The sequence below is a fragment of the Spea bombifrons genome, chromosome 3 (genome assembly GCF_027358695.1).
Source record: "Spea bombifrons isolate aSpeBom1 chromosome 3, aSpeBom1.2.pri, whole genome shotgun sequence".
NCBI classification, from domain to species: Eukaryota; Metazoa; Chordata; class Amphibia; order Anura; family Pelobatidae; genus Spea; species Spea bombifrons.
The window spans coordinates 99666036-99692666 of NC_071089.1; the positions used below are offsets into that span (position 1 = coordinate 99666036).

Consider the following 26631-nt stretch of genomic DNA (forward strand, 5'->3'; position numbering starts at 1 on the left):
AACCCGACCTGGCTATTCAAGCCTGCGCAATGCCCGGCTACTTCAACCCAAGCAAGCGCGACAAATGAATCGGTCCTCCTAACTTCCAAATTGGCTAATTTTATAAACTGCATACGTGCGATGGCCCTTTTTAATCAGCTCAAGTCCTCGAGAAAGGAATCCATAAAGGTCTCCATGCGCAGATCCATAAAGGTCTCCATGCGCAGATCCATAAAGGTCCCCATGCGCAACCGGTACCCCCTTTACCAGCAAAAAATGAAAAGGGTACACATGATATACTGAAGACACGTGTGGGTTTATTCAGTAAAGACTGAACTATGTATTATGGCCGACTTTCCCTGGATAGCTTCTCCTGCAAGAAAGGCTACGCCAAACAATTCTCCTGCCTTAGTGAATAAACCCCTTTGTTTGAAAGTATAAACTACCCTCTGCAATCTGTGGAATTTCCCAGCTTTAATGAGGCGTAGATTTTTAATTCAGGTGAAAACCAGGTTCAGCCACGCTAAGGTTTCCTCATTATTCTAGAATAAAACAGTCTAGCGCTAAACACCGTCACCGACATCTGCGGCCACCTTGCTGTGGATTTGTTGTCTTTGCTAATGTATTCACATGTCTGTTCCTGGATCGCTTTAATCAGGGGTTTTACTTGCCTCACCCCACCACATTCCACCCATTCTCACTTATTCCCATACTGGAACGCATTTAACTCCTTCTCTGCTAAGTAGTAGTGAATGCATGGAATGGCTGGTCAGTGGGGAAGTCAGGGACCAACGGTAAGCAAAACGAACAACGCAAGGCATACACTTGATTTGGATACTTGAATTAAAAAAGAGTGATAATCTATAGTTTTCCGTAACAAGAAAAAGTTACCGCTACTATGTAATCCACATCTAGAACTTGGGTGAAATGTGTCCAAATTGGATTATTTCAAAGTTGAACTGTTAAAGAGCAATTAGTTACTTAATGACTAGTAAACAGTAACACATTGCACTCCGGCGCTTGGAAAAAGTTATTAAATGAGACTTAAATGGCGGACAGGAAAACATACACAAGTGCAATCCATCATCTCGGCAAAACACAAGCCCTGTCTGTGTGTTTCATTAGTCTTGTGTCCTCCTGATTTCTTAACATTACTCAAACATCAGGCCCGGGCTCTCTTTGCCTCTCCAATCAATCATGCGGCATCGGAAGAACAGACAGTCTCACGGGAGGGAGAGGAAGAAAGCGAAGAAAGAGCAGGAGGCTGCTTCGATGCTACAAGTGGGTTAAGTAATACAATGAAAACTGCGGCCCCTAAGGCATCCCAGATGTCTTATATCAGAGCTGATCCGGGTTAGAATTGCTGGGGGTATTGGGAGTTGTAGACTAAAGCTAGTGGGGGAACTAGAAGGTTTGGACATTTCGCATCAGGAACCAATGTTGGGAGAGTTTATTTTGGAGAAGTGGACCGGGTGATGGCATCTAGTTTTGCGAGCAGGAGATGAAGAGCGGCCAGATCCAGTGACCCTGGGCTGTTATAGAAAATACTCACTGCGGGGCTGCATTGCAATCATTGCAGAGCTGTGGGAATAACCTTTTAAAAGGGCAGTCTGCTCGTATAACACTAAACTGCATGCCGGGGCTGGAAATGCGCTACTCCGATGGCTTCTTACCGGACCTCTCACCGAGTGGGACAGCTGGGGCCAGCCAAGTCCACAGACGCGCTGCCACTGGGGGGTCCAAACCGCCGTCACATAATACTTCGCTTTCTCTTAAGTGGTCCCACAGCAGGTAACACTACCGGACCCAACACTTGTGGTTTAATTTCACTCGCTGTCGTACCAAGTTAAAAACAATCAATCCCCTAATGATGAGATTTACTCAAGATCATACGCGTGAACACCAAGCGCGGCATCGGCCCGGCCGCAATCTATTCCTCTCCATAAAGCGCAAAATAATCTAGAATCATTAGTAGGAGCATACGTCTTCATTACACCCGCATTCTGCCAGAGAGTCCCATTAATCCTACAGCTGTGCCGGCAAAACATCTAAATACCTATTTAACTCACGCAATCCCATCTCCAGAGCAATGTACTTATGGCATGTCAGCGTTAACTCTTCATCTGCTGCGGTAACCCACAAAACTGACTTCTAACCTGTGTCAAAGCAGGGAAGTAGGTATTTAAGCTTCCCGGAGAGTTGGCTCTTAAAGGTAGACTGTCCTAGGTTATATCGTATTATACAAGTGTCTCCGGGTAAAGGAGCCTTTTGGGGATGGTTTTATTGTCACAGCGGAAAAAACTTTTCCTCCAAGAAGGTCATGTAATAGAGCATTACATAGGCTGTGTTTGATCAAAAAAATGTAATTATCCAAATGCAAACATCCGATGAAAGATTCACTTTACAAAAGGCTCTATTATGAATTGTGAAGACTTCCCGGTGCAGGAGGGACTCTGCCAAGACCGACATGCTTCACTATGGGAATAGATCAGGCTTGTACCATGCGGCTCCAGGCCATCCAAAACCAACCGTTTCCCTCGAGTCTCCTTAATATTTCACAATTGGGTAGAGATGAGAAATCAATGAATCCACAAAAAGCCCAGTAGCCATAAGCACATTCGCTGAGCTTACTGATCACAGAGACAGATCGCTAACGTTCCAGCTAATCCATGCCATCCTATTCGGCTAACATGCCATTCGATCCCAAGTCATTGTTAAATGAGGCTTGTTTACAGGCATGCAGTTTAACCCTTTAACCATAATACGGGGCAGGCGTTGTAAATGATTGCTCCATCATGCAAACACACTGGTGATCTAAGAGTTAAATCTGTCTGATGCTTTGACGCAATCAGACCAATTAAAGGAGTAGTCTTTGGGGCGAGCAGCACCACCCAGGATCAGAGATATACCATTGACAAAGTAGGCACGTGACGGAACCAGTCCATTCATGCGAAAAGGTAGAGGACAATGTACATAAATACTGGAGACGTGTTATTACGTTACTGCTGGATGGCCGAAATAACAGAGTTTGCTTAATTTATACATAAAGTGCTAATATATCCAAACGCTAATTAACCCTTTAACCGGCAGCTGACATTGGTGATTTATTGCAGCTGTTTAGCAGTGATTTACTGTACCGGGGCTTTATTACAGTAAGGTGACCATACTTCACCTTTAAGAGGGGCAGGTGCTAGGAAATGCCCCATGCCTGGGGTGGAATGATTTAGCAGTTTTTTGCAGACTTTTGTCCCAATTTATTAGACATCGCGCTAAGGCGGGAGTAAAGTGAGATTGTCCGCATCGCTATACAGCCCGGCGAGCTCATATCTAAGAGGCAGAAATACCCCGGGATGTTTTGGCCGGAAAGGCTGCCGTATTGCTTTGAACGGCCAGCAGCTGCTCGGGACTATCTGTCACCTCTCTCGGGGAAAAGCCTTGTTCTGGTTATTTACACACTTCTGCTGCTAATTGGAGTATCCTGTGTCCGGCGAGCTGCGATACGACGGGGAGGAAAGAGCCAAGAGCCACTCTTTTGGGTAACTGATCCCATCTTTGTTTTGTTTATGTCTGTTGGCAAAGCAGTGACTGGCGAGCACTTTGCGGGGGGAACAGACCCTAGAAGCGGTTAGTGAGTGCAGTGACCTCCCCCATGCACGACCCACACAGAGAGCCTTTATTTTTCAGTCCTCATCTGGTTTTCTTTCTCAAACTTCACGGGTGATCGATAGTGATCCGGATACGCGGTTTCACTTACGTTATTTGCACATGTATCCCGACCCTCTTTCAATTTGAGACGTGCAAAAATTGCTTTGTGGAAATTAACAGCTTAATAAATATTGCATTTTTTCCTATTTTTTTTTCGAATTGCCAGCAATTCCGGTTTCCCCTATTTTTATCACAGCAAAAGGTATATGTATAATCTATATGCCACCGGTGCCGGTGATATACTCAATATATACTCGCCGGCGCATGTAGACCAAGAATGCGCATACTGACGTTCTATCCTAGTGGTTTTATTCTCATGCGACGATCGCAGTGAGTTGATTTTATCAGCCTAAGCAATTATTATACCGCTAATGTCCGCTAGTGCGCAGGGTGCCCATATCATACCACCATAATTGGCGGCTTCTAGTATATTTACAGTGGGACAGATTAGCGGGGGGGAGGGGGGAGAGTGTTTCTCCATATTTTTTGTTAGATTTCCCTATCTCCCGCAGGGCGCTTGTCAGCTGCAGACACAATTCTCACGTTCAAAGTCTGTCACAATAACAAGCAAACCGAACGTATCTCCTGATGGGTGAAGCCTCTGGCTTCGGACAATAAACAAGATGATGAGACACGTTTTGCATATTCAAATCAGGCTGTGCCATGGAAATTATTAATAATCATACGAGCCAAGAAACTTTCACATGGCCTGGCTTGTTGGCTGCTTTACTGTCTGGAGGAACAAGAAAAGTGGCCTCCCATGGTGACACAGCAATCAGACTCCCATTAAACGATGGGGTGGAGAAAGTGCTATCGCACCCAAGACATGATTATCAAACTAGCAACAATGCCAGTGTCCCAGTTCCCAAGTTTGTTTATGGAGGGACAGCGGGATGGCAGCATTGTTACGTTTTTGTGTTCCCAAGCAGCCTCCCTACTCCAACAAGCAAAGTTAAATCAGCCTTAGTAGTTGAGTATCACGTGCATCTCACAGCAGATGCCTTCTCTTGGATCCACCATGTGGCTATGACAATAAAATCCTTGGAAGAACAATTCGGAAAGCATGTTTTCACAGATATGTATTTCTCTGCCCGTTAGGACATCTTACCTGCTTGGTTGGTTGTTACTGTAACTGAGACTGCCTGGTCCTGGCTAGGGTTCTGCTTGGAGACTCCATTCACGGCCCAGATCTCAAAGGTGTAGTTGGTGTGGGCCTGCAAGTCGGTGATGGAGACTTTGGTGGTTTGTAAGTCGTTCTGTTGCGGTGAGTAGTGGATTCCACTTCCGCAGGGCCGGCAGCGAGTCAAGTCCGTACCGCACCTCTTGCACACAACGTTGTAGGTGACATCGCTCCTTCCGCCTGTGCTTTGGGGAGCACTCCATTCCAAATTCACGGAAGTCTCATTGACATTAGAAATCAGGTTCTGGGGAGCCGAAGGGGGCCCTGTGGAAGTAAAAATACGTAGCTGTCAGTAACTGCTGAGAGTTAAAAAATCTCAAGAAAACAATATGTGACCTTAACCAACGTAGACATGTTCTGACTGACCATTAAAGAATGGGTTATTGGAGGCTGAGAGTAGTTTATTAGGATGCAAGACATCTTCTCATTCAGAATGAGCAATATCATTGTAAAAATAACATGGGATGAGGTTACCGGGTCCATAAAATGACCTGTGTGTTGTTCAGCCCCAAAGGAGCATCACCCTCAACCTGCGCAAAGTTGACTCAAAGCGTACGCTTTCTGTTGAGTGGCACGTGGGGCTCTACGGAGCACCTCTGCAAAAAGGCCCTGTCCACTTTCACGTGGGAAAATGTGCCACATTGAATCAAGATCTGCAGAAAGCAAGAAGTCAGTAATTGGTATGTGGGACGAGGCCCAGGCAACTTCTGAACACAGAGGCAGTCAGGCGGAAAACTAGGCACGCAGATGCTGGCAGGTCTGATGAGAAAGATGGGTCAGAGTCGCCCCCTCCCACCCAGTGTGAATGGAGATGGAATATAGAAGGGAGACAGTTGAAAAGTACATCCAGGAGAAGACAGGCGAATGCAAAATCAAATGCTGACGTTATCAGCGAGATCGAGAGAGAGAGAGGAAGAATAGACGTTGGTTTCAATCCATCTCTACGTGGCTGATATGACGTTCGCATCTTTGTTCTTCACCAACCAAGAATATTTAAACCTGCCCTGACAGATTTACACAGAAACGTCTCTGTCCGCACACTGAGTAGCCGCATTGTACTATATACCATTTAATTAGACAGGAAGAGGCACTTGGAATTAGCGTGTATGTTAGTGTTGCATTTGCTTGGCTTCTCCCCCGTCGGGGTTTCAGATTCTTGGCTACCTGCGTTCTATTAATGTATGTTCTGTTCAGGCTGCTGGAACAAGCAGTAAAACACCATAGACAAGCTCCGGAGTGTTTTATTTCCTGCGGTATCCTTCACTGGTATCCTTCACTGTACGGGGCTTTTTTTTTGTGGCTTTTATTAACTGTTTAACTTGCTTGTTTGTTCCAAGAACATGAGACCAAAGCCAGTTTATGTCTTTCAATGAAACTAGGGGAGATGGCTCTTCTGCCTCGCTGAAAAGGGTATTGCATCCACAAAATGTTCTAGAGCATCTATTACATGATTTCACAGCGGGTGCCGTTAACCAGCAAATAATCATACAATTTAACTATGCAGAATGTAGCTCTGGTTCATTAAAACCTGCTCCCTGTGCCCTCGCATCTTCTCTTCCCCTTGATTTTCCAGTGTGTGGTATTCACTCAAAGACCTCAGTTGACCTTGCGATTCCCACCAAATGACCTTGGACACACTGTCCTCGTTGATTGAGAATGGCGGTACTGTTCAGCGCGTCTCTGTCCCTTTACTATCCCACTAGCTGATTGTCTTGTTTACCGGCCGCCCCGACGTTGCATTCTATTTATGCTTAGCAGAGAGCTTTTCTTCGGGAGGTTCTGACACAGCCCATTAAATTACAGTTTTCTCTTTGTCAGCCCCGGCGAGTTTGGACTGGAGAGGGTGTGTATGTGTCACGATACAGGATTAGTTGTAAGAGAACACAAAGACAAGGTTCCAGAGCACGAAGTTTTTTATTTTTAGTTATCCCTCGTCTCTATAGTCTGTTATCCAGCAGTAAGCAGGAGCCCGAGGCACATGGCAATTCATTTCTCCGTCTAAATAATGAGTTTGATGCCAAGCTTATGAGATCTCAAGCTTATGAGATGACTTGTAATTAAAGGGAGTGATTTGAAGTAACAGGCGGTATTCAACTAAATCGTATTGATCGGTATATTTACGACCACCCATAAATACTGATGGGTCTACAAATTAAACCGATGATTATTTGTATATAAATCAATCAACCTTTTCCAATGGGGGGGTAAATATTCCGAATTCCTCCAGTTGCCTGTGATTATTTGATTTAAATTTGCAGACTACAGTCCAATTACCAAAAGGTGGGTTGGGCGTAATGGGAATTTTATTTTTTTTTTTAATATTATTATTATTATTTTATTTATTTTTTTATTCCCTGTAACAGGCTGTACTTTCTCCCGCGACAACTGTCGTTAAAAAGACTTTGAACTATCTAGAAGAAGGAAAAAAAAAAAAAGATTTACAGGCTGGTAAATGAATGTTTAAGACGTTGGTGACTCGGAACTATTCATCTCTCGGTGCAACAGGCAGTAAGCTGTGTCAGACAGAGAAGAGTTTCTGTCTTCATTCTCAAGCATGCCAAGAAAAGGCAGGAAAGTGGCCGGCGATTGATAAATAAAGTGGCAGCTCCTGACAGTTGTAAAAACAGAATCTCTGCCCTCCCTCCTTTCCTCTTCATATGACAGCCCGAGTCGGATTGTCCTCAGCAGAGGAAATCTAGAATGGCCCTAAATGGAAGCGCCTGCAATCAGAAACACTTCCTCCATAATCAGCTATTTAACTACTTCTTCCTCAGAAAGACAGTAACCCGGGGTTACTCGGACTCTGACCACATACTTCCAAAGAAACCTACTATATTGAGTTAAATTATTTAAATACCCTTTATTGTATCCGCCATAGTAAATGACATCATAAAAAACATTCTTGTCATCCTTAATGTTAGCTATACGGAATCTGAGGAAAAAAATCTATTGATTAATGTTGAATTTATGATGCAAAAATACAGCGCATCCAATATACATAAAAATAAAATTACATTAAAGGCCTATAGGAAGTGAGAACAATTACAATATAAAGTATGGATGAAGAACAATTCTGGAGCAAACTGACAAAGCACATTCCGGTGGTTGCTACGGTGACTGGTCCTCATTTACCAAGTTGCACCAGAATTGCTGCTTAACTGCACTCTTTGTTCCACCAGATATCCAAAAGAAAACTATTAACCGTTCTAACTGGCTAATTACAAACCACACAAGCCCAGGACTTCCATACTATCATGGACAACATTTTTCTAGATCGATGGTTAAAGCAGACCCTGTAATCTCGTAAGCCAAGAGGGTATGAAGCATCGGTATGTGGGGCAGGGCAAGTGATCCTGCAATTAATTTGGCCCTCCCGAGAGGCTAGCCGAGCCCAGGCACACAACGGGGCAATTACAGCCACAATTGGAAGGGCCCAAGCCTTTTACAAAGGGGATTCCTACTGAAACAATGAAGCCACAAGCCTCCCTTAAGGTCAAAATGGCTCACAGCGGAGCAGCTGGTTCTTTCGGGCTTAAATTCCGCTCTGCTGCTTATGCCTTGGGAACGCCGGGGAAACTAAGACAGATGTGCCACTAGTATTCTGCCAAGCTAATTAATTATGTCCATCCGTTCAAGTGCTGATGAGATGTGCTTAGGGTGATGATGGAAGAGGCGCTACTGTGAATGCCTTCTAATCATAACGAAGTCCCATAGCTGGACGGCTGCCATAGTGGCCTCATTAATATCCTACAGAAAACAAGCCCATTCGAGTGCAAAAACCAACTCTCTCGATCACCTATGCTTTGAATATATATATATATATATATATATATCTCCATAAATGGTTAACATATCAACCCTTTTTTTTTGATTAGCCGCACAGAAACGGGACAGTCACAGCATATATAACGGACTGGCAATATCTGTCCCTTTTATGTGGCTGAGCTTCATGGGAGCAACGGATCTCCGCATTTAAAATGTCAGGGTTGCCAGATCCTAAAATAACGTCCTTTTGTTCTCGAAAAAAGAATAAGCGGGAAGGTTGCAATCCAAAGACCAGAACACACGTTTAACTATTTGGTAGCTAAAGAGCTTGTAAACACCGCACTGCAGTCACTTCCAGCAGTGCCGAAATGTATGCGGAGCGAATAAGCCCGCTGAGAGATGCTCGCTATCCACCAGCCGGTGTAGAAACGTTTTCATCTTTGACCTTGGGAGCGAGCGAAGGTTGGGCAGGCTTTCAATCTGCCCTTACATTTCAACAAGCGTTCTCCCCGCGGCGGCGGTGGAATTCGCAGGCAGGTTCCACCAGTCATTTCATTAGGGCTCATTACGCGGATAACTGTCAAGATGCATTAGAGGAAGCGGCTGAGATTAATAGGGCTGCAATGGCCGTTTGAAAACAATATATTTTCTGTAGGATGTAAAGGCCACAGCAGCAAATCCCATTACTAATTTAAAAAAAAAAAAAAAAAGAAATAATAATAATAATAAAAAAAAAAAAAGTGAATGGAAGAATTCTTGTTGTACCATTCAAGAATTTCCAGATTTATCACACGGGCATCATTATAGCCAGTGGCCTTTGCTATATTTTGACATTGGGGAACCGCATGCCATCTTGGGTCAAGTAGTTAAATGGCCCATTATTTGTTTTCCCCTAGGGAATTTTATTCCAATAGCGGGGCTGTGAATTTTTGTTTTTATAGAAATAAGATGTATTTATTCAAAAATACATTTTTTTTATTAAAAATAAATGTATCATTTTTATAAATATATTTATTCATCTTCCCATTTAGAACTGATTACTAGTATGAAATAATAGGAAAGGCGATTAAGAATCTCACCCACGGATAATAGACTCCGCAGGCTGCCGTTGTTTCCGGCAGATTTATTATTTCAGTAACTCGAAGGCAATGCTGCTGTGTATCTAATAGAGGCTGCTGAAGGCAAGCAAGGGGTTAATTAGCTCTTCTAATCACTCCCATTGCTGAACAGAAATCTGATTTTAAAGCCCAGCAGAGCAGAGTCTACCTTTGGTTTGAGACGCAGGGCTGGGATATGCGCGTTTTATTTCTTCATTAGCGAGGCCGTCGCACTGGATGGCTGCATAATGTAGGAGCGAATGAGAAATAGAACGACCCAAACGCTACAAAAAGCCCATTTGGAAATAGAAAGAATCGAGTTTCAGCATTTAAAAGCACAGAAAGATGAATCCATGAACTCGTATACACTTAAAATGCATCAAGTAATCTTAAAATAAGGTGAAACTGCCTCCCAGCAGAAGCGGTAGAGGCTAATACAGCTAGGGAGTTCATACATGATATGGGCATACAGATAAGACAAGAACAAGGACTGATTGCATCAGGAAAATGGCCAGACTCGATAGGCCAAATGGTTAAGATCCACCGCCGAATTCTATGTCTCACCATAAAGTTCTACACCACTATTCGGAATGCAGTAAAGCATTAGCCCTATGCTTTAGAAATATAATAGTAACGCATGCAGCCGTCATACTACAAGTGACCAGTGGGCAGCTGAGGACCGAACAAGCTGCACGTTGAGGACAATATATCTTCTGAGAACATTGGGCACGGAGGTCACGGTGGTGTGGGAACCACGTAGCCTGTTCACTTTACTGTAATACACACCCGTCTACCACAATGGGTGGCATCTTCACAAATGTCTCCAGGGACAGCTGTAGTGACAATTCTGGGGGGGGGGGTGGTTATAATTGAATATTTTTGGATCCTGTAGCCTCACAAACTGAAAAATATGTTCTCGAGCTACTTGAAATTCTCCGAAGAAATCTTTTTTTTTTTTTTTTTAAATGGAGGAAGATGGAAAGCGTATGGCTACGATCTAATTAACCTTCCTTTCACTAAACACCAGACAAAGCATCACGGGAACGCTGCTGAAAGAGGGACTTACGGGTGCAAGCCATGAATGCGGGGTCAGTCTCTGCCCGAAAATAGCCCCGGTCACAGGTGCAGAAGGTTGATCCTTCTCGGAGCGCATAGCTGTGCGCCGGACACTTGGAACACGCGGGGTCTTTGGAGAGGGCTTTGTAATGTCCGGCTTTGCAGGCTGAAAGAAGAAAAAAATAAAAATAAAAGCAGGTTAGAAAAGTTTAAAAAACGGCACAAATGAAGCAATAATCCATTTAGTCCTATAAAAAACTGCCGAAAAGACAACCCCCCCCCATGTAAAAGTAAAAAAAAATGTCCCGGGTTTTGTGCTACCGTTTCCGCTGTGCCGCGACGGCTTAGTAAATTATGAACTTTATTTACTTTACTCATTGGGTGCTAACAGATGTACTTACTGCTCCATGTTTATTTAAGTCTTTTATTGACTTTTCCAAAGAACTAACACTGTCCGGGTTTTACTTTTGGTAAACTGACCCTAAAAAATACCCGGAGGAAATAAATTGCACCCCCGGCATACGGCGCGGCCAGGATTAGGTAAAGGTTGGAGCAGGTACTGCATTCTCTCTGGAGTCTCCATTGTGAACGGAGCGTCTCCCAGCAATGGGCGAAGCCTTGTTTTATTGTACAGGTAGAGCCCAACCTGATATAATTAATTCAATAATAAGTTATTCCTCCCACTAATTAAAAGTCTAAATCTTCTGCATCTACGAGAAACCCTGAACGTTCCAGCGGTAGTCCCGTGGCATGGCTGCCCGGCACCTGGGTGGTAGTGGGGTACACAGGGCTTAGCATGGGTAGAATAATGTCTCACCCACCCTTAGATGCCTCCTTGGGTTTTGTCATTGGTACTCCCCACACCATGTTGATCCTTACCACTTCTACATAGAATTTTCTTATTTAACCCTTGAGTGCCAAAGGAGTGATTGTTGTGTGTTACTCATTCCTTTATACGTCTGATGAGCATAGAGGGACCTTCATCCTTTCCAGGATGTCCTCAGGAGTATAGCTCTACCAAGACTTTTTAAATGATTTTAAAAAACTACAGAAAACTATTTTTCTTCTAAAACTAACTAAACCAGTAGGAAGAAAAAGTATGTTCTAATAAGATGGACGTCAGAGGGGGGATAAGAGACATGGGGCTTTCGGTCTCTTAGAGAGGGACACTTGCGTGGCATGTTCTTCTAGGACTCAAAGTCAGAAGAGCGGAGCCTGGGCAGGCCCTGGTCACATGCGGCGTGTTATTAACCCAAGAACGTGCTGTCTAACGATGAAGCGAATAGTCCCTTCACCTACGTCCTATTACTCGCGCTGTGCTATAGCTGAGAGCCGGTGGCTTGCAAGGTGTTTGATTAGTGTCTCGGCTCACAAACGGCCTCGGGGGAGAAATTGATAAGAATCTGAAACCGCGGCTCGGCACACACAGATAGACGAAGGTCAAACCCCTATCCCCACATCAAATGTAGCCTCATCCCCCTGCGCACAAAACGCAACCCCGCTGGAAACCGCCTGTCACTCAGCCGTCACCGATAAACAAAGACGGCCTGTGTACCGCCGCTGACTGTTTGCAAGAAAGCCTCACTCTTTTTTTTTTTCTCCCTTTGGACTTGACAACACTTTACGTACGGCTGAATGAACACAGCCAGCCTCTTTGTACTGAAAGTATTGGGTGTCCGAGAAGAATAAAAATTCCCGTGAAATGAATATACTGAATTCTAGAGTGAGGCCGAGAGCCTCCATGATGGGGAGTGTGAATTCTTACAGTTCTACAAGTGATGAACGGCTTCTCCCCCTCATGTCTACCAAGTAACAGAACTCGAACGTATTACCTAGATTATAAAACGCACTAGCAGACACTGAAGAGTTTCTGTACGGGGATTTTCCTCCAATCCATGATTGGAGGTTACGGTTAAACAAACCAGATGCTCCCCAGAACCACCAGATGCTGGTGCTTTATCATACGCTCCCCGAGATATATTAGTGTACACCAGATTTGGAGTACTATCTAGCTCTCTTTGGACCTGCGATAAACACCATTGCCCGTGCATGCGCGCGCCTTGTCCCATAAAGGATGTTATTGCGTTACGGGTCTTCGCATGACACTCGTTCACTGTGTGTGTTGCCATTGTCTGGTTTATTGTGCGCCGTTAATGCATTCTCACACCAAATCCCCCATTCTCCGGGTCCCAAATTAAACTCTTTGGTGCGTGTTTAATGCTCTGCTCTGTTTTGTCCCTTCCCTTTTCTGTTGGGGGATTTGCTGGATGGAATTGGGGCAGAATGGGAGGGGAAGGTTTATTGCAAGAGCTTTGGATCCATAGTCTTTGTCCCAAGCTTAGTTCACATGTTCAATACAGAAGACCCCAAATTCAATATCTCTGGCTTTTCTTTGAGGTTTTTTTTTTCTTCTTTTTTTTTTTTCTATCCCCGAACAATAGCATCGCCCTTGCCCCGATGACCCGGTATCATCACTAAAGCTAAGGTTTTCGGGCTATCATTCGGTGGGAATGAGGATTTTAAACACGGCAGAAGGGATTTGCAAACATACACTTATGAGACCAATAATTACGGCATTAGTCAAACCTTCTGCTCTAGAACATATTTTAGTGCTTTTCTGCTTTATTAAAATAGCCATATTGACAAAAAAAATCTAATTTATTTGGATAATTAGAAAAAATAAAAAAAAAATATTTACACTAAGACCCTAAGTAGTGAAATGTCCTTGACCATAACCGACATTAGACTTTGAATTTTCTGATATTTTGCAGTTTCTCAGCATTTGGCGAGAATTGATAACGTTCAGCCAGGCTGTGTATAAGAAATAAGCACCGCCGTTCCTTTCAGCTATAAATCTAAACTGTGGATGTTAATTGTGGCTCTCGACGCAGTGGCAGGACTTGTGAAGTGCAGCTTCCACTTATCAAATAAAATGCCTATTTGTATGGTAATGGGGTGCTTAGTAATTCCCTCTGATGTCAGGTGATGTCACTGTGCCATGTGATTTCCATGCAAAGAATGGGCAACTGTGTCATTAATCTTCCCCCTAATGTAACTCAAAATATTTAAAGATAATTAAACATCCGGATCTTTTAATCGTCCCGTGACATTAATACTGTCCGCACTGAATCCATCATAGGAGCTGCAGTACAGAATAGCTCAGAGGGACTACGCAGCCACATAGGGCGGCCTGTTTGCAAAATACGTCGCCTGGGTGCCCATGCTCGGCGCTAATTAATTGGTTAACTGCTGATTGACGAGCGCTAATCCTGTCTTCTAGAGCCTTTCTTTCGGTATTGTTCCCTAAGAGGAGAGGAACACACTCAGCCCCAGATTTAGGTCCATTTTTAATTGCTTACCATTTTTTAACCGATGCTTCCCGGGCGCTTGGTTCACAATGCAGATAACACAGAATGGTTAAAAAGGAAAGCCTTAACAAACAGATGCGATAACACGACTCCTTGCAAACTACAAACCACCCAGACTAACTTACGTGCGACGTGTATAAGCAGCAACCGGGGTGAAAAGTTTTATGGGTCATGAATGTGCGCGTCTTACCCTTTTTTGATTCTTTTCCGCCCGGATTTCTCACTATTCTTTTCTTGACTTATGAGATACAATAAAAAGGAGGCATCCTATATTTTAAACCGGTAAATAATGAATCTTAACCTTTAGCACCCACCCAGTAGTTGGATTGGCCGAAATGGGTGGTCTCCGGCCAAAAAGAAAGAACAAAATGCATGGTCCAGGACACTCTTGTAATGGCTGTGATATCCAGCGACGTTTTTATGATGGCTGTGAAATGCCTCTTAAATTTGTACTCCTGTTTCCATATAAGAAACTCGGTAGCCTCAGTTTAACCCCTTTTCATCCCCTTTGTTCGTGGGGCAAGTAGGATTTATTGGAGTGGAAATGAAGCGTACCATTAGTGGTGTCCTGAGAGCTGCCAAGTAGTACAGAAGTTGGAATTACAGATGAAGAATGGGGAGAGGTTGTTGAGAAACTGAGTGGCCAGCGGTAGAATACTAAATATGCAAAAATATACATAAAAAAGGCCATTCAAAAAGAGTTTGCAAGAATGCACCGAAATGATGAATCAAAACATTTACGGAAAGGGAAATTCTAGGAAAAATCATCTCGGTATAATGCTCACTAAGACCAGAATTCTGGAGAGATTTAAAGACCATTAAACATTCATGTATAGATGGCACTGTCCCTTTACAGTTTTTTATACGCCCTTTGGAAAATATAATAAATCCAATCTGACCCTTGCCTATGTAATTGAAATTTTCAATCACAATTATGGCGTGTAAATCATGGCCCGCTCATGATGATTTACCCTTGAATAACCTTGAAATTTCACCAAGGGGAGAATTGTACTAATGAGTCCACGGTCTATAATGACCTCTGGGATAGTGTTCATCATGGAGCGGAGAATGCGGATGGCTCATTCCTTGGCCAGAGATTAAAAATATGTAGATGAAGCCGGCATAACAATAGTTCTTTTCCCCACAGGGCAAGCAACTTTTTTTTTATTCCATTCTAGGTCCCTTTCTTGGCTTTCTCTATTCTATCCGGACAAGGTAACTGAACTAGAGCTAGATTATGTCTGCATAAATCAGGATGACCAGAAATGTAATTTTCCATGGCCACGTATGCCTCGACGTGTCATGGAACTGCGCGTTCTTCATCAGGATCTGAAATATATCTGCTTGTATAGCTAGATCATTTAATGTACTGATCTTAAGAACCTGAACTTTGGGCTTTTAAAGGTTGTAAGTTTTCTTAAATATTTCCAAGTCCATGTCTTCCACGAACTCACACACACACACACACACACAATCTCCTTCCCCATTCACAGGGATATTAATGAGCCTTGTGTCCCCTTCTGTGTAGGACGCTTTATAAATCTCCCTGTGCACAGCCATGCAGATAATGAAGCAGCCGTTTCTCAGGCATCTTCCAAGGGGCAAGTGGCCCACAACTCGAAGTAAATGCTTCAACCCCTCCAAGAACAAAGTCATGTTAATCATCAGCCAGGGATGCAACATTGTATCTATGTACTCATAAAAGAAGACTAATGGTTTTCATGTTCCAACTGTTGATTGTGAATATTTTCATTGTAGAATTTATGCACGCGCACACGCACATTCATGCGCACACACACCATTCCTTTCGTAGAACTAGTCTAGTTATATGGTATTCTGCGCTGAAGGTTCAGTTTTCTGTTGTCACCAGCAGTCAGACTTTGCGGGGCTACTCTGAATAGAGGTGTCAAATCTGGAAAGTTTGGCAAGAATATGGCACGGAGCTGTGAGCAGGAAATTGGATATATCCCCCCCGGCCCCCTGCTGTGCTAAAGGGGCTGCAAAGGTGTGAAAGCCGTGGTGTTTATGTACAGTCCAAATCACTCTTGGTTATTTGCAAACCACATAAACAGTTAGGAAAGGGATGCAAAGAACCATTAAAGGTGCTGTTCCACTTAGACATCTGGTATGTTTAGGAAATAAAACTCCTGAGATTTGGCTTTTGTGTTCTTTCCCCTCGTCACATGACAATTAAACGTCTGGCAAAAATGATGAACAAGGCAAATTTTTGCTTGATTATTTCTGGGGATATTCAGAGGTCCTAGGAATGATTCTTCTAACGATGATTTATCGTTGGTCCCTGTATTATTGTATTCACAACAATTATTTCCCGTGCTAAAATTACATAGCAAAAAAAAAAGTTTTCATTAACCGCTACCTCAGAAGGTACAACATATCACAGCAGGAGCAATGTGTATCCCGATACGAATGCAAGCTCGCAGAGATACCGTCGGTGGAAACTAAAGGGTTAAACCTTATCTGTACGTGTCTTACCGGCAGCAGGGGTAATAGGAAGCGGAGCACAAATACCGGGAAGGAAGTAGTTATTGTTTTGTTTTTGTACAACACAAACCGGGCACTTAGGATAAGGCGTGGGAACGATGTAAGCCTCCGCACCAAACCTAGAGATCCAGGCTCAGCGTTGAGAGGTGGGGAGGACCAAGACTCACCCTTCTGAGCCTGTTACACCCTGACGAGGGATCCTTCGCTGGGCGCAGACACGGAGGATATCTAAAAATTCTCACATGGGTCGGGGCTTTTAACCGCAGGGTGTATGGACCAATGCCCTGATTGCCCACGGGACAGGACCTAGCCCACAGCCCACCGGGGCATCTGAAGGGCCTTGGCCCACATGTGTTTTATTGCCTGTGATAGCTGGCCCTGAAAGCAGGTAAACAATGTCAGCTGTTAAAAGATGATCTGCAGGCATTTGGCAGGGAAATTGCATCATTGTGCGACTAGACGCGATTTAACCCCATGAGCACCTGACACCGTAAGAAGTGGAGGAGATGACGAAGGTGGGCCCAAGAGTCAGGAGTACTGCGTTGCTTTACAAAGGCACGTGATGGACGAACCACCAAAGGAGCCTGAATGCATTGGTGGCAATATTTGTATTGCTGGGTTATACACCTGAGCGCGCTATGCTGATGTCCGAAGCTAATTAAAGGGGCTCCTTGCATTAAAGCTTTAACCATTTATGCACCAAAGAAAAGGGAATGTTTGTTGCAGCACTGTAAAGGGTTAATCCTCATTTGTATGTAAAGACGGAATCAGTTACTTGCCATGCCCTCACCCTGTAAACTGGAAGCGATTCATTACAGTGATGCCCTCGGGAACCACAACTCCCATCAGCCTCATCCAACACACATAAAGCCCTTTTCAATGTGCCGTGACTGGCTAAAAATAAAATAATAACCCGCACCGAAACCTACAAAAGAAACACCACGCTGCTACGCCTCTGTACCGTATACACAAACGTCTTCAAGCCTGCCCCGCGTCCACAATCCCAGCGCGGGTACAGATGTCTCGAGAACTAATCGCTGAGCGAGCGAGCGGGTGAATTCGACTGATGCCTGGAAGCTTATTGCAAAGCAGCAGTGCCACCTACCCAACATAACGCCAAATGATAAAGCACCCAACAGCGCTGTATTACAGGGATCCTGACACTTTAACCCTTTCAGGGCCAGGGGCGTAAGGTTTTCCCCAGACACCTTGAGCCCTGGCAGCTGTATGTGGCCCCGCTGGCCCTTTCAGCCGTATGGGGTGGATTTACTCAACGCTTGATTTCTATGGGTTTTTTTTTTCTTGCTAATGAATTGCTTTGTAACCAACAGCAAGGACTTCATGCTGATAGGAATAAAAAAAAATTCTTAGGTCGGCTCTGCAAATCTTTTTTTTCTGCCCTAATTGTTGTTTATCCTGCGGTGTGATTCTTATTAGAAAAGTGAATAAATGCACACAGTGCCCTCCTTCCCGTCCCCACCTTTCCGTCCCTTGATTCTAAATAGGGGACACCATGTGAGACGGGGGTCTTTTTAAGCCCCTCCAACACAGGAAGGTGGAAGAATTAATAGCACATAAAACCCTCACCTCGCCCCTATCTCCTTCCAAATGTATAAAACAAAGAAAAGAGTTACCGGAACAGAATATATTTGCATTTGATCAGAGACGGGGCTCAAGTGCCTATAGAAATACATTTGGTCTATGGGTCCTTTTAAGCAATTTGTACACAGCGAAGTGTATGTATGCAATAGGGGAGATACAGGAGGGGGCAATCGGTATTATGTATGAAGTAGCGTATATAAAATGCAAATTGCAGATCCATGGCATGCGGTGGAAGAATAGGAGACTCTCGACAGACAGCTGACAATCTCCATTCACTTTGAGCGAGAGAACCGAAGGGTTGGGGGTATAAGAAGATACAAGATAAGCGAGAAGAATCTTTCCCAGGCAAGACTGAGCTCGGGGAGTGAAGCCTTCTGAATATTCATAATGTGTGCATGTATTTATGCAAATTATTGTATGTGAATTTGCATATAATTCACCTGCTGCTCCTTTGAATGCTAAGGATGCTTTTCTGTTACAGTAGATAGAAGAGAAAAGGAAGATACGGAGACAATGAGCGTCCTAGTTATGGATCTCGGAAAGGCACCGCTCATCGTCATGCAAGAAACCCAATGAGTATTCTGGATGCAGTCCTTTAGCTAGCTGGAGTAAGCAGTCATTTATCTCGCTGGCTATAAATCCCTACAGACTTCACGGCTGCCTCTTTAAAGGTTTACTACAAATGAAATCTGGCTGCCCCATGTAGTCCTTTTATGATAATATGGCTCCAGAAAGAACCGATGGCAGTGAAGGACACAGACCGTTGCCTACTGTAATAAGAGGTCCAAAGGCAGATACATTTATAATGATAGCTTCTAAATCGTTACGACTGCAGCAACTGTAAGACATCTTCTCAGCCACATAGCCTGAACTGTGAGATTGGGTTGGACTTCAGATGTTGTTGGTTATCTTGTAGAAAAGGAATAGCCTTCAGACTCAGTGTCCCTGACCCCTGTCCACTGCAACCCAGCAGGCCTCTGTCAAACCTAAGATCTTAATCAATCTTGGGCTGTGAGTAAGGAGTGACACGAGGAAGATGGATGAGGGATTGAGTGACCTCTAGACCTCCCTCTTGTCTTAAGTCTGCTAGGGATCAGCCTCCCATAGACAACTAAGCAACAACCTGCTAGCAGGGGTCGCAACCCCAACCTGGTGTATCTTTCTTCTCCTCTCCAAGGAACAATTCATTTTCCCCAAAGTCGCTCCCCATGGCTCTTCTCTGTGTAAGATGTGAGCCCAAACTGGACACTCAAGAGAGGAGTCCCTTGAGCTCCTATGAATGCCAATGATTTTATATTAAGTTGAATGTGAGAAGTGGGGTGATGTCAGGGCAATGCAGGCCAAATGGTGACCCCTAAGCCAGATGCTGACCCAGGGAGGCTTCCACTGGCCCCCGGAAGTTGCCAAAAGGTCAAGTCAGTAAACATGCGCTATATGCTGTAGTGATAATGAGGGTGAGCAAATATTTGGAACAAGTGCAATTTAGTGTTCAGTCTTGACCCAAGAGCTCATGATCACGTCCCTGTCTCCACATTCCTCCGTCCTGTGGCCTTTTTTTAAAATGTATACAGACTACAGAAAAGCCTTACTCTTTATATTTCAACAGATACAACCATAACAACTATTTTACTAGAACTTTAACCACCTATCAAACCTCCTATGACTGATCAAAACATGACATATAGATTAATAAACATTTTAAAAGACAGACACAGAACAGGAATAGTAACGGCTCAATCGTTCTTCTAAGACTATAAACTCCCAATATGCACAGCCAGAGTTTTGCCTGCTGAGCCCACAGCAGTTGCAATCAGTGCCACAGAGCGTCTGAAATGATACTGAGAAATATGAATACGTTCTGTCTTAGAATGAATGTACCTACAGCTGAGAATGTTCTGCTCCTCTATAGTGAGTCATTATTATTTTCCTTTACGTATAAATAGCGCTTTTATTTTCAATTTCCAGATACCCACCATCTGGGTTTTCCGTCCACGTGCTTTTAAATGGTCTCTTTAATTCAAAGCCACCATGGCCCAAAGGAGTATACTGAACGTATGGAATTGTCCTAGAAATAATTGTGGCCCTGGTGTATGTTAGGGTCTCCAGGGAAAGGAGCTCCATGGAAAAAATGTAAAATAACCTCAATATGCTCTAATAATAATAATAATATAATAATAATAATTAGAGACCCCAATCCATGTAAACTTGAGAAACATGCTGGATCACAGAGAAAACTATTTTCCAAACCATACAAATTCTGGTTATAAAGTGCCAAAATCACAAACAACAATGGTTCATTCTGAGTCATCTGTACTAAGCCAGTTTTTGTATGTCTCCCTGCCTTCTGCCATGCCATTTGTTCATATTTCCCTCGATGCCAGCCCTGCCACCTGGACCTCTTGGCCTTGTGTGTGCAACCCTTCTGTCAACTGCCCTCCCAGGGGATCTGCTAATTAATGGCTCGTCTTATTCATCTTGCGGCAGATTCAATTACACGATTCCAAATGGAAACATAGAGTTGAAGTTCTTACCTTGGCACCCTCCATTGCGCTCTTCAAACCCAGCATTACAAAGGCAGTTCCCAATGGGCACGAGCCACTCGCCATCAGCCCCACAGTACATCTTGGGCACATCTTTTTCCTCAGAGTTGTTAACGCATGAACCACGGACCTCCACCAGTGAAGAGGTATCTGAGCCAGTAATGGTGTCAGGGAACTGAGCCAGGTTCCTCACGGTCAGAGGACACTTCTTGTAGAATACACGGACAGAGACAAGGGCAATGCATGCGCCAACATCCTGAAAGGCCAAGTAGAAGCCCTTCTTGCTGAGTGGGCCCACATCTCTGACCTCCGTATTGAGCTTCATAATCCGATCTCCAATGTCCACCTGAGTGAAGCTCTCATCGGCTGCGATGGTGTCAATTTTGACAAACTGGGTCTCGCGGATGTAACGTTCCTTGTCGTTGTTGGACTCGTAGTAGTAGAGATTAAATGTCTCCTTGCACGTGCCCATCACCCCAGGCAAACTGTTGCAGTCCCTCAATGTGAATTTAATCTCAACGTATACTCTCTGAGCCCCGCTTCGGGGGATCCAGTCAGTCCGTAACCAATTGTTCTGACTTGGCTCCATTACGTTGCAGACTTGATACGTTCGGATAGGAGTGTTCTTCTCATCCATGATGCTCACTTCCTCCCACTGTAACGATGAAAACAAATTTACAAATACAAAAAAAATTACTTTTCAGCTATAACCTGATCCCTGAAACTTAAGACCAAATATAAGTTAGAGCATTCCTAATTGGATGTAAGAGGATAGTATAGCTCAAGTCCAAAAGTTTTCTAGAATTTCTTCAGAAACCAGGCCTAATTTCTGTTTAGTGGAAGCTATAATGCGGGTCATATGACTCCACTGGGAATCCCTGCACCGTAACCAAAACTTTTTTAAAATCATCACTAAAACCATAGTTTCCGGAGAGAAACCGCATTTAATGAGAAGCCGGGGCACAAAATCCCTTTTTTTTTAAAAAAAAAACAACATTTTTTCCATGCAAGCTCTTCTCCAACCGGATGAAGACACACAGCCAGAGCCCCCGGAAACGGACATGCGCAGCTCAAAGGCAAAAAGGAGAAAAGGCCGAGGAGCTGCTATGTCAGGGCAGATCGGAGTCTAAGCCGCGCTTGTACTATTAAATTTTTCACTAACGGGATAAAAATAGCACATATACGCACGTTGGGTTTGGAGGAAGCCGTCACGTGCTCGGGGAGACAGGGAAGCGGCAAGTAAAATCCCTAAATATTCCTGCTGCGCCGACGGTCTAGAATGTCACCGCTAATTCTACGTATCTCTATTGTGTCCGGTGACCGGTCAATCTGTAAACAAGTGCCGACCCGGTCCGTGCATTAAAGTTCTGAGTCGACGTGCTGCTGTCGGGGTACACGTACATGCGTGTGCGTCTATGTTGTTTACAGACACAATAGATAAACAGCAGACGCTGCTCTAGGAAGGCTGCAGCAACACGGCTCTGCCATTCTATCCAGAAGCAGAACTTGTCGGAAAGTTCAATTATTTTTGTAATAAGAAATCACTATGTTTCTGATTAACGGGGATCCCAAAGTTTACTTTAATGGAGTTATTAGGAGAGTTACTTCCACCAAAGCCGCAGAACGTTTGTCTCGCCCTCCCCGTACAGATCTGCTGTGGGAAGAAGACGGCTGCGTCTAAACAAAAGCCCCACAAGGCTTTAGAAACGCAATGGCTGCTGTCTACCGCGACAATCGGGGGTAAATATCCGGCGGGTTCGGTGCCAGCTGCCTGTCCATCACCCGGACGTCTTCTCCGGTAATAAAGCCAACACTACGCTTAACCTCTCAGGTTCCAGAGGGATCCGGGAATGTGCTCATCCTTCTCGGAATCAAAGGGTTAAAATCATGTGATGACACAAAGTATTTTATTGGTAAATACTCCAGAAAGCAAGTCTGCATGAAGTAATCGGGCCAAAGGAGATGACACCTTTTCTAAGGCTATCTCCAGATCTCGTGTGGGGGGGGGGCACCTTCTTAAAAACCATTGAAATGAACCAAAAAATAATAATACCCGAAAAACAAAGCTTTTCTTGATCAAGCTTTCTGGATTATCAACTCTTTTCCTCGAAAAATAAATTCTAAATTCCCAAGAGATTTCTTTGACCGAGATTTTCTAGATTTTAAAAAACCAATAAACCATCCCAAAGCATCCTCGATTTACTAAAACGTATTATTCTCTCGAGGAACTAAGTAAACAGTATGGAAAATCCCCCCCCCCAAAAAAAAACAGACCCAAACAGTTGTGCTGAATCTTAATTTGAGAAAAATCACAGAAAAAAAATTGTACAATGAAATAAAATAAATTGTAGATATTTTTGATCTAATTATTATTAGGGTTATATGCCATAAATGGGCAGAAAGAGTGTGGGCTCTCCGTGTTATTATGTAACGTGATTAATCAGACAGATATGTCTGTGTAGGAGACGGGCACTTAAAGAGGGGTTAAAGAGGGGCTTCGGTGCCAAAAGGAATGTCTCATTTCTAGATAAACCCTGCCCTGTACACATTTATTATGACACATATAGAGCCAGAAACATTATATATGTATATATATATATATATATATATATAGTAACAGACAGAATGTATTTAGGAAAAAATAAGAATTACTATGAAAAAAAAAAATCACCTTTATCCTAATATGGTTATATATATATATATACACACACACACATACATACATACATGTATACACCCACATAATTAATAACAATCCCTAAACTCTTGGGGGGCATTTAGCTCTCATGTTTTTCCCGTCGAGCCGAAGACGGTCACACCGTTGAAATCTAAAGTTTCGTCCCCAACAAAAGGTAATTGATACGGTGGGCAGAAGGGGTTAATAAAAGTCTCCCAATTCATCACCGACTTACCCCTCCTTCCAACGGGCTCGCTATCCAGCCAAGTTCTCCCTGCACGGATCTGGAGTCCAGGAGGGTAACTGCAATGACAAGAGTGCATGCGTGTGAATGGAGGATCGCGTACCGTCTCTGCGTGTGCCACACATATGGACAGAGTTACTGCTGCAGCACGGGATCCAGATATTGCATACATGACACATACATGTTACACGTTACTTGGAAAAATGCATTTTAACTGAACATATATGGCCATACAGTAAACACAATAAACAACATGCATGTAGGTGATGTCACATGTGCACGTCATGACATCATGACTATAAAACCTCTGTAATAGTGAAATCATCGACCAACCCAGTCCCCTGACTGAACCCCATTTATAATATCATTCCAACACAGATCCATGAGCGATGCACGCTCATTCATTATACACTAAATATATATATATATATACACATACAGATAAACATTTATATATATATACACACGCACATACACAGATACACACATGTATATACGGGGTGCTATAAAATTATACAATTATTATTCTTGTTGCTTGGGCTATAAATTATTATCGGGAAACAAAAATGTGGTGATGACATCTAGTTTTGCAGTTCGCCGGTACATGTATATCATATAATATAATATATATACTATATATACTGTGTGTGTATATATATATATATATATATATATATATGTATGCCCGGTATGTGTCCCAGTAGCTGGACTATGTGTCATGTTGATGCCCAGGCAGTGATAACAGCTTCCTCCCTAATCTTTCCTAGACTGTTGAGATATATATATTAAATGTAGTGTTATATGTAATCCAGATTCCCGAATGGAGGTTTCTTAGACCCCCTACAAAGAGAACAATGTAACTCAATGTATACAAAAAGAGAGGATAAGGCAAGAGAGAGACAGACGTGACCTGCATGCAAAGAGTGACTGGCGCTGGGGCAACTTTATGGCTCTGCCACATCTATACATGCATTCACACATACATACATATCACATACACACTCATACATACATATCACATACACACTCATACATACATATCACATACATGTATATTAAACACACACAGACACACATATATATATATATACACACATATACACATATCACACATGTAGCGAATGTTCAGTTTGCATCATTTGGCATCCTGGATAAACTGTCGATCCCCGGAATCTGAATGCAGAATCAGTAATAATTGCTACACATATTATTAGTGACTGTCCCGGGAAGGGTTAATAGACACACCATCTAATTCCCCCAAATGAAACCCAGGTGCGCGGCGCTGTGCCCTGACACCAGCCAGCGGTACCCGGCGTTAGACTCCTGGCACAAGAGGCAGTAACCCACACACACCGCCATCCTCCTGCAACCTTTCCCCCAGCCGGCAGTATACCCGGCGCTGTGCACTGATCTCGGAGTACACGGCACTAGCCAGTACAAGCCAGCACACAGAATTCTCGGTACATCCAACCAGACGCGATTTCCAGTTCGCAGTGTACACGGCGCTGCACATGTACACCGTATTAGTTAATTACTCCCAAATTCAATACTTCTCAAAGCTCACACCATACATCCTAATACAGAGAGCGCAATGCCGCGGGTATACTCTGTGTACAGGACATCCCCTATAGTTCGCACACACTATACGGGGTACTCTGTGTAATAACATCTACACGATAATGAATCAAGGAATACGAGGTACAGCGCACAGTATACACTACCGCACACAGCTCGCAGTATGCTGCATACAGTCCATAGTGTACACGGCGCTGGACCGTCACTGGATACACAGAACAGTATAAGGGTTAGTGCTGATCCACATGAATAGTTAGTGCCACAGATTGCAGTCTGTCATCCCCCGCAGAGGGGTCTTCAGGGGCCCCTAAACTTCACGTCCGGCCCGATCCACCGAGAACTTTATCCTTCCGTGAAAATGTTCTTCAGGAGCATATCCCGATCTCCGCGATCCCACAGCGAATCTCCGCGACCCCACAGCGGATCTCCGCGATGCCATAGCGATGGAGGTAAAGTGACGAGCTGAGTGACCATTCCGTGTCCCACTCTGTCCCAGAGGGGTAACAAGGCTTGGGGCAAAAAAAGCCAGACTGCAGATCCAAGGGGTAAGAAGAGCTTCCCTATCCTTACCTTCATTGGCAGGGTAAATCCTAGATCCGGTAACCGCCGAGCACACTCCAAAGAGCAGGGCAAAGCAGAGAAAGTGTACAATCCCAGCCATGGTGGCTGTTTTCGGGCTGATGTGCGGACGGTGACTGCGCTGCTCGGCTGCTCGCGATATCCCAGCGGAATAAATGCTCCAAGTTTTAGTGCAGCTGCAAGACACTGCCAAGGGGGCGTGACCGCCGCACTCCTGTACCCCTCTGCCCCGCTTCTCTCTGTCACTCAAGCCTGCACTCACCAATCGCAGAGGAGTAGGGGACGGGCTGGGGCGGAGTGAGCGCGGGACCCGCCCCCGTTTACCTGGCTGGCTGTGACTGAGACCATTGAGTTCAGTGTCAGTAAGGCAGCAGGCTGCTCAGCTCTCAGGTCTGGGGCTCCAGTGATGTCTCAGTGCGGCTGTGAGGCTGGGCTGCAGGATGCACTCTGACTTCCACCATTCTGGAAACTCTTTCGCTTTTGTCGCCACGTTACACAGAAACATAGAATGTGACGGCAGATAAGAACCATTTTCCTGCAATAAAGACCTTAATCGCTCCTAGACCTCATCTTACAGTCACATTTACTTCATTCTTTACTGATTTGGTTTAGACTACAAATAGCATCACAAATCAGACCTGTCTCTGCATTAGGATGACATCAACTCCTATCATCCTTAGCCACTTGAGTGCATAAAAGGGATTGGACTCTCTACATTTGGGCAGTTTATGCGACTGCTTATTTTTCCTCTTACAATACAAA

General features: G+C 44.0%; 1 protein-coding gene across 2 annotated transcripts in view; it reads right to left on the bottom strand.

Annotated features, from left to right (window-relative positions):
• EPHA4 (EPH receptor A4) overlaps positions 1 to 26115 on the bottom strand; it is a 41164-nt gene extending 15049 nt beyond the window's left edge. For both annotated transcript variants that reach the window (XR_008351018.1, XM_053458731.1), the window contains exons 1-5: positions 25861 to 26115; positions 23707 to 23774; positions 20786 to 21449; positions 10793 to 10948; positions 4793 to 5128 (exon numbers count right to left, since the gene is read on the bottom strand). Coding sequence is in view for 1 of the 2 variants with exons in the window: in XM_053458731.1 (XP_053314706.1) it covers positions 4793 to 5128; positions 10793 to 10948; positions 20786 to 21449; positions 23707 to 23774; positions 25861 to 25951 (1315 nt within the window). In the remaining variant the exon portion in view is untranslated. The remainder of the gene's footprint in view (positions 1 to 4792; positions 5129 to 10792; positions 10949 to 20785; positions 21450 to 23706; positions 23775 to 25860) is intronic.
• Between the last annotated feature and the right edge of the window lie 516 nt (positions 26116 to 26631).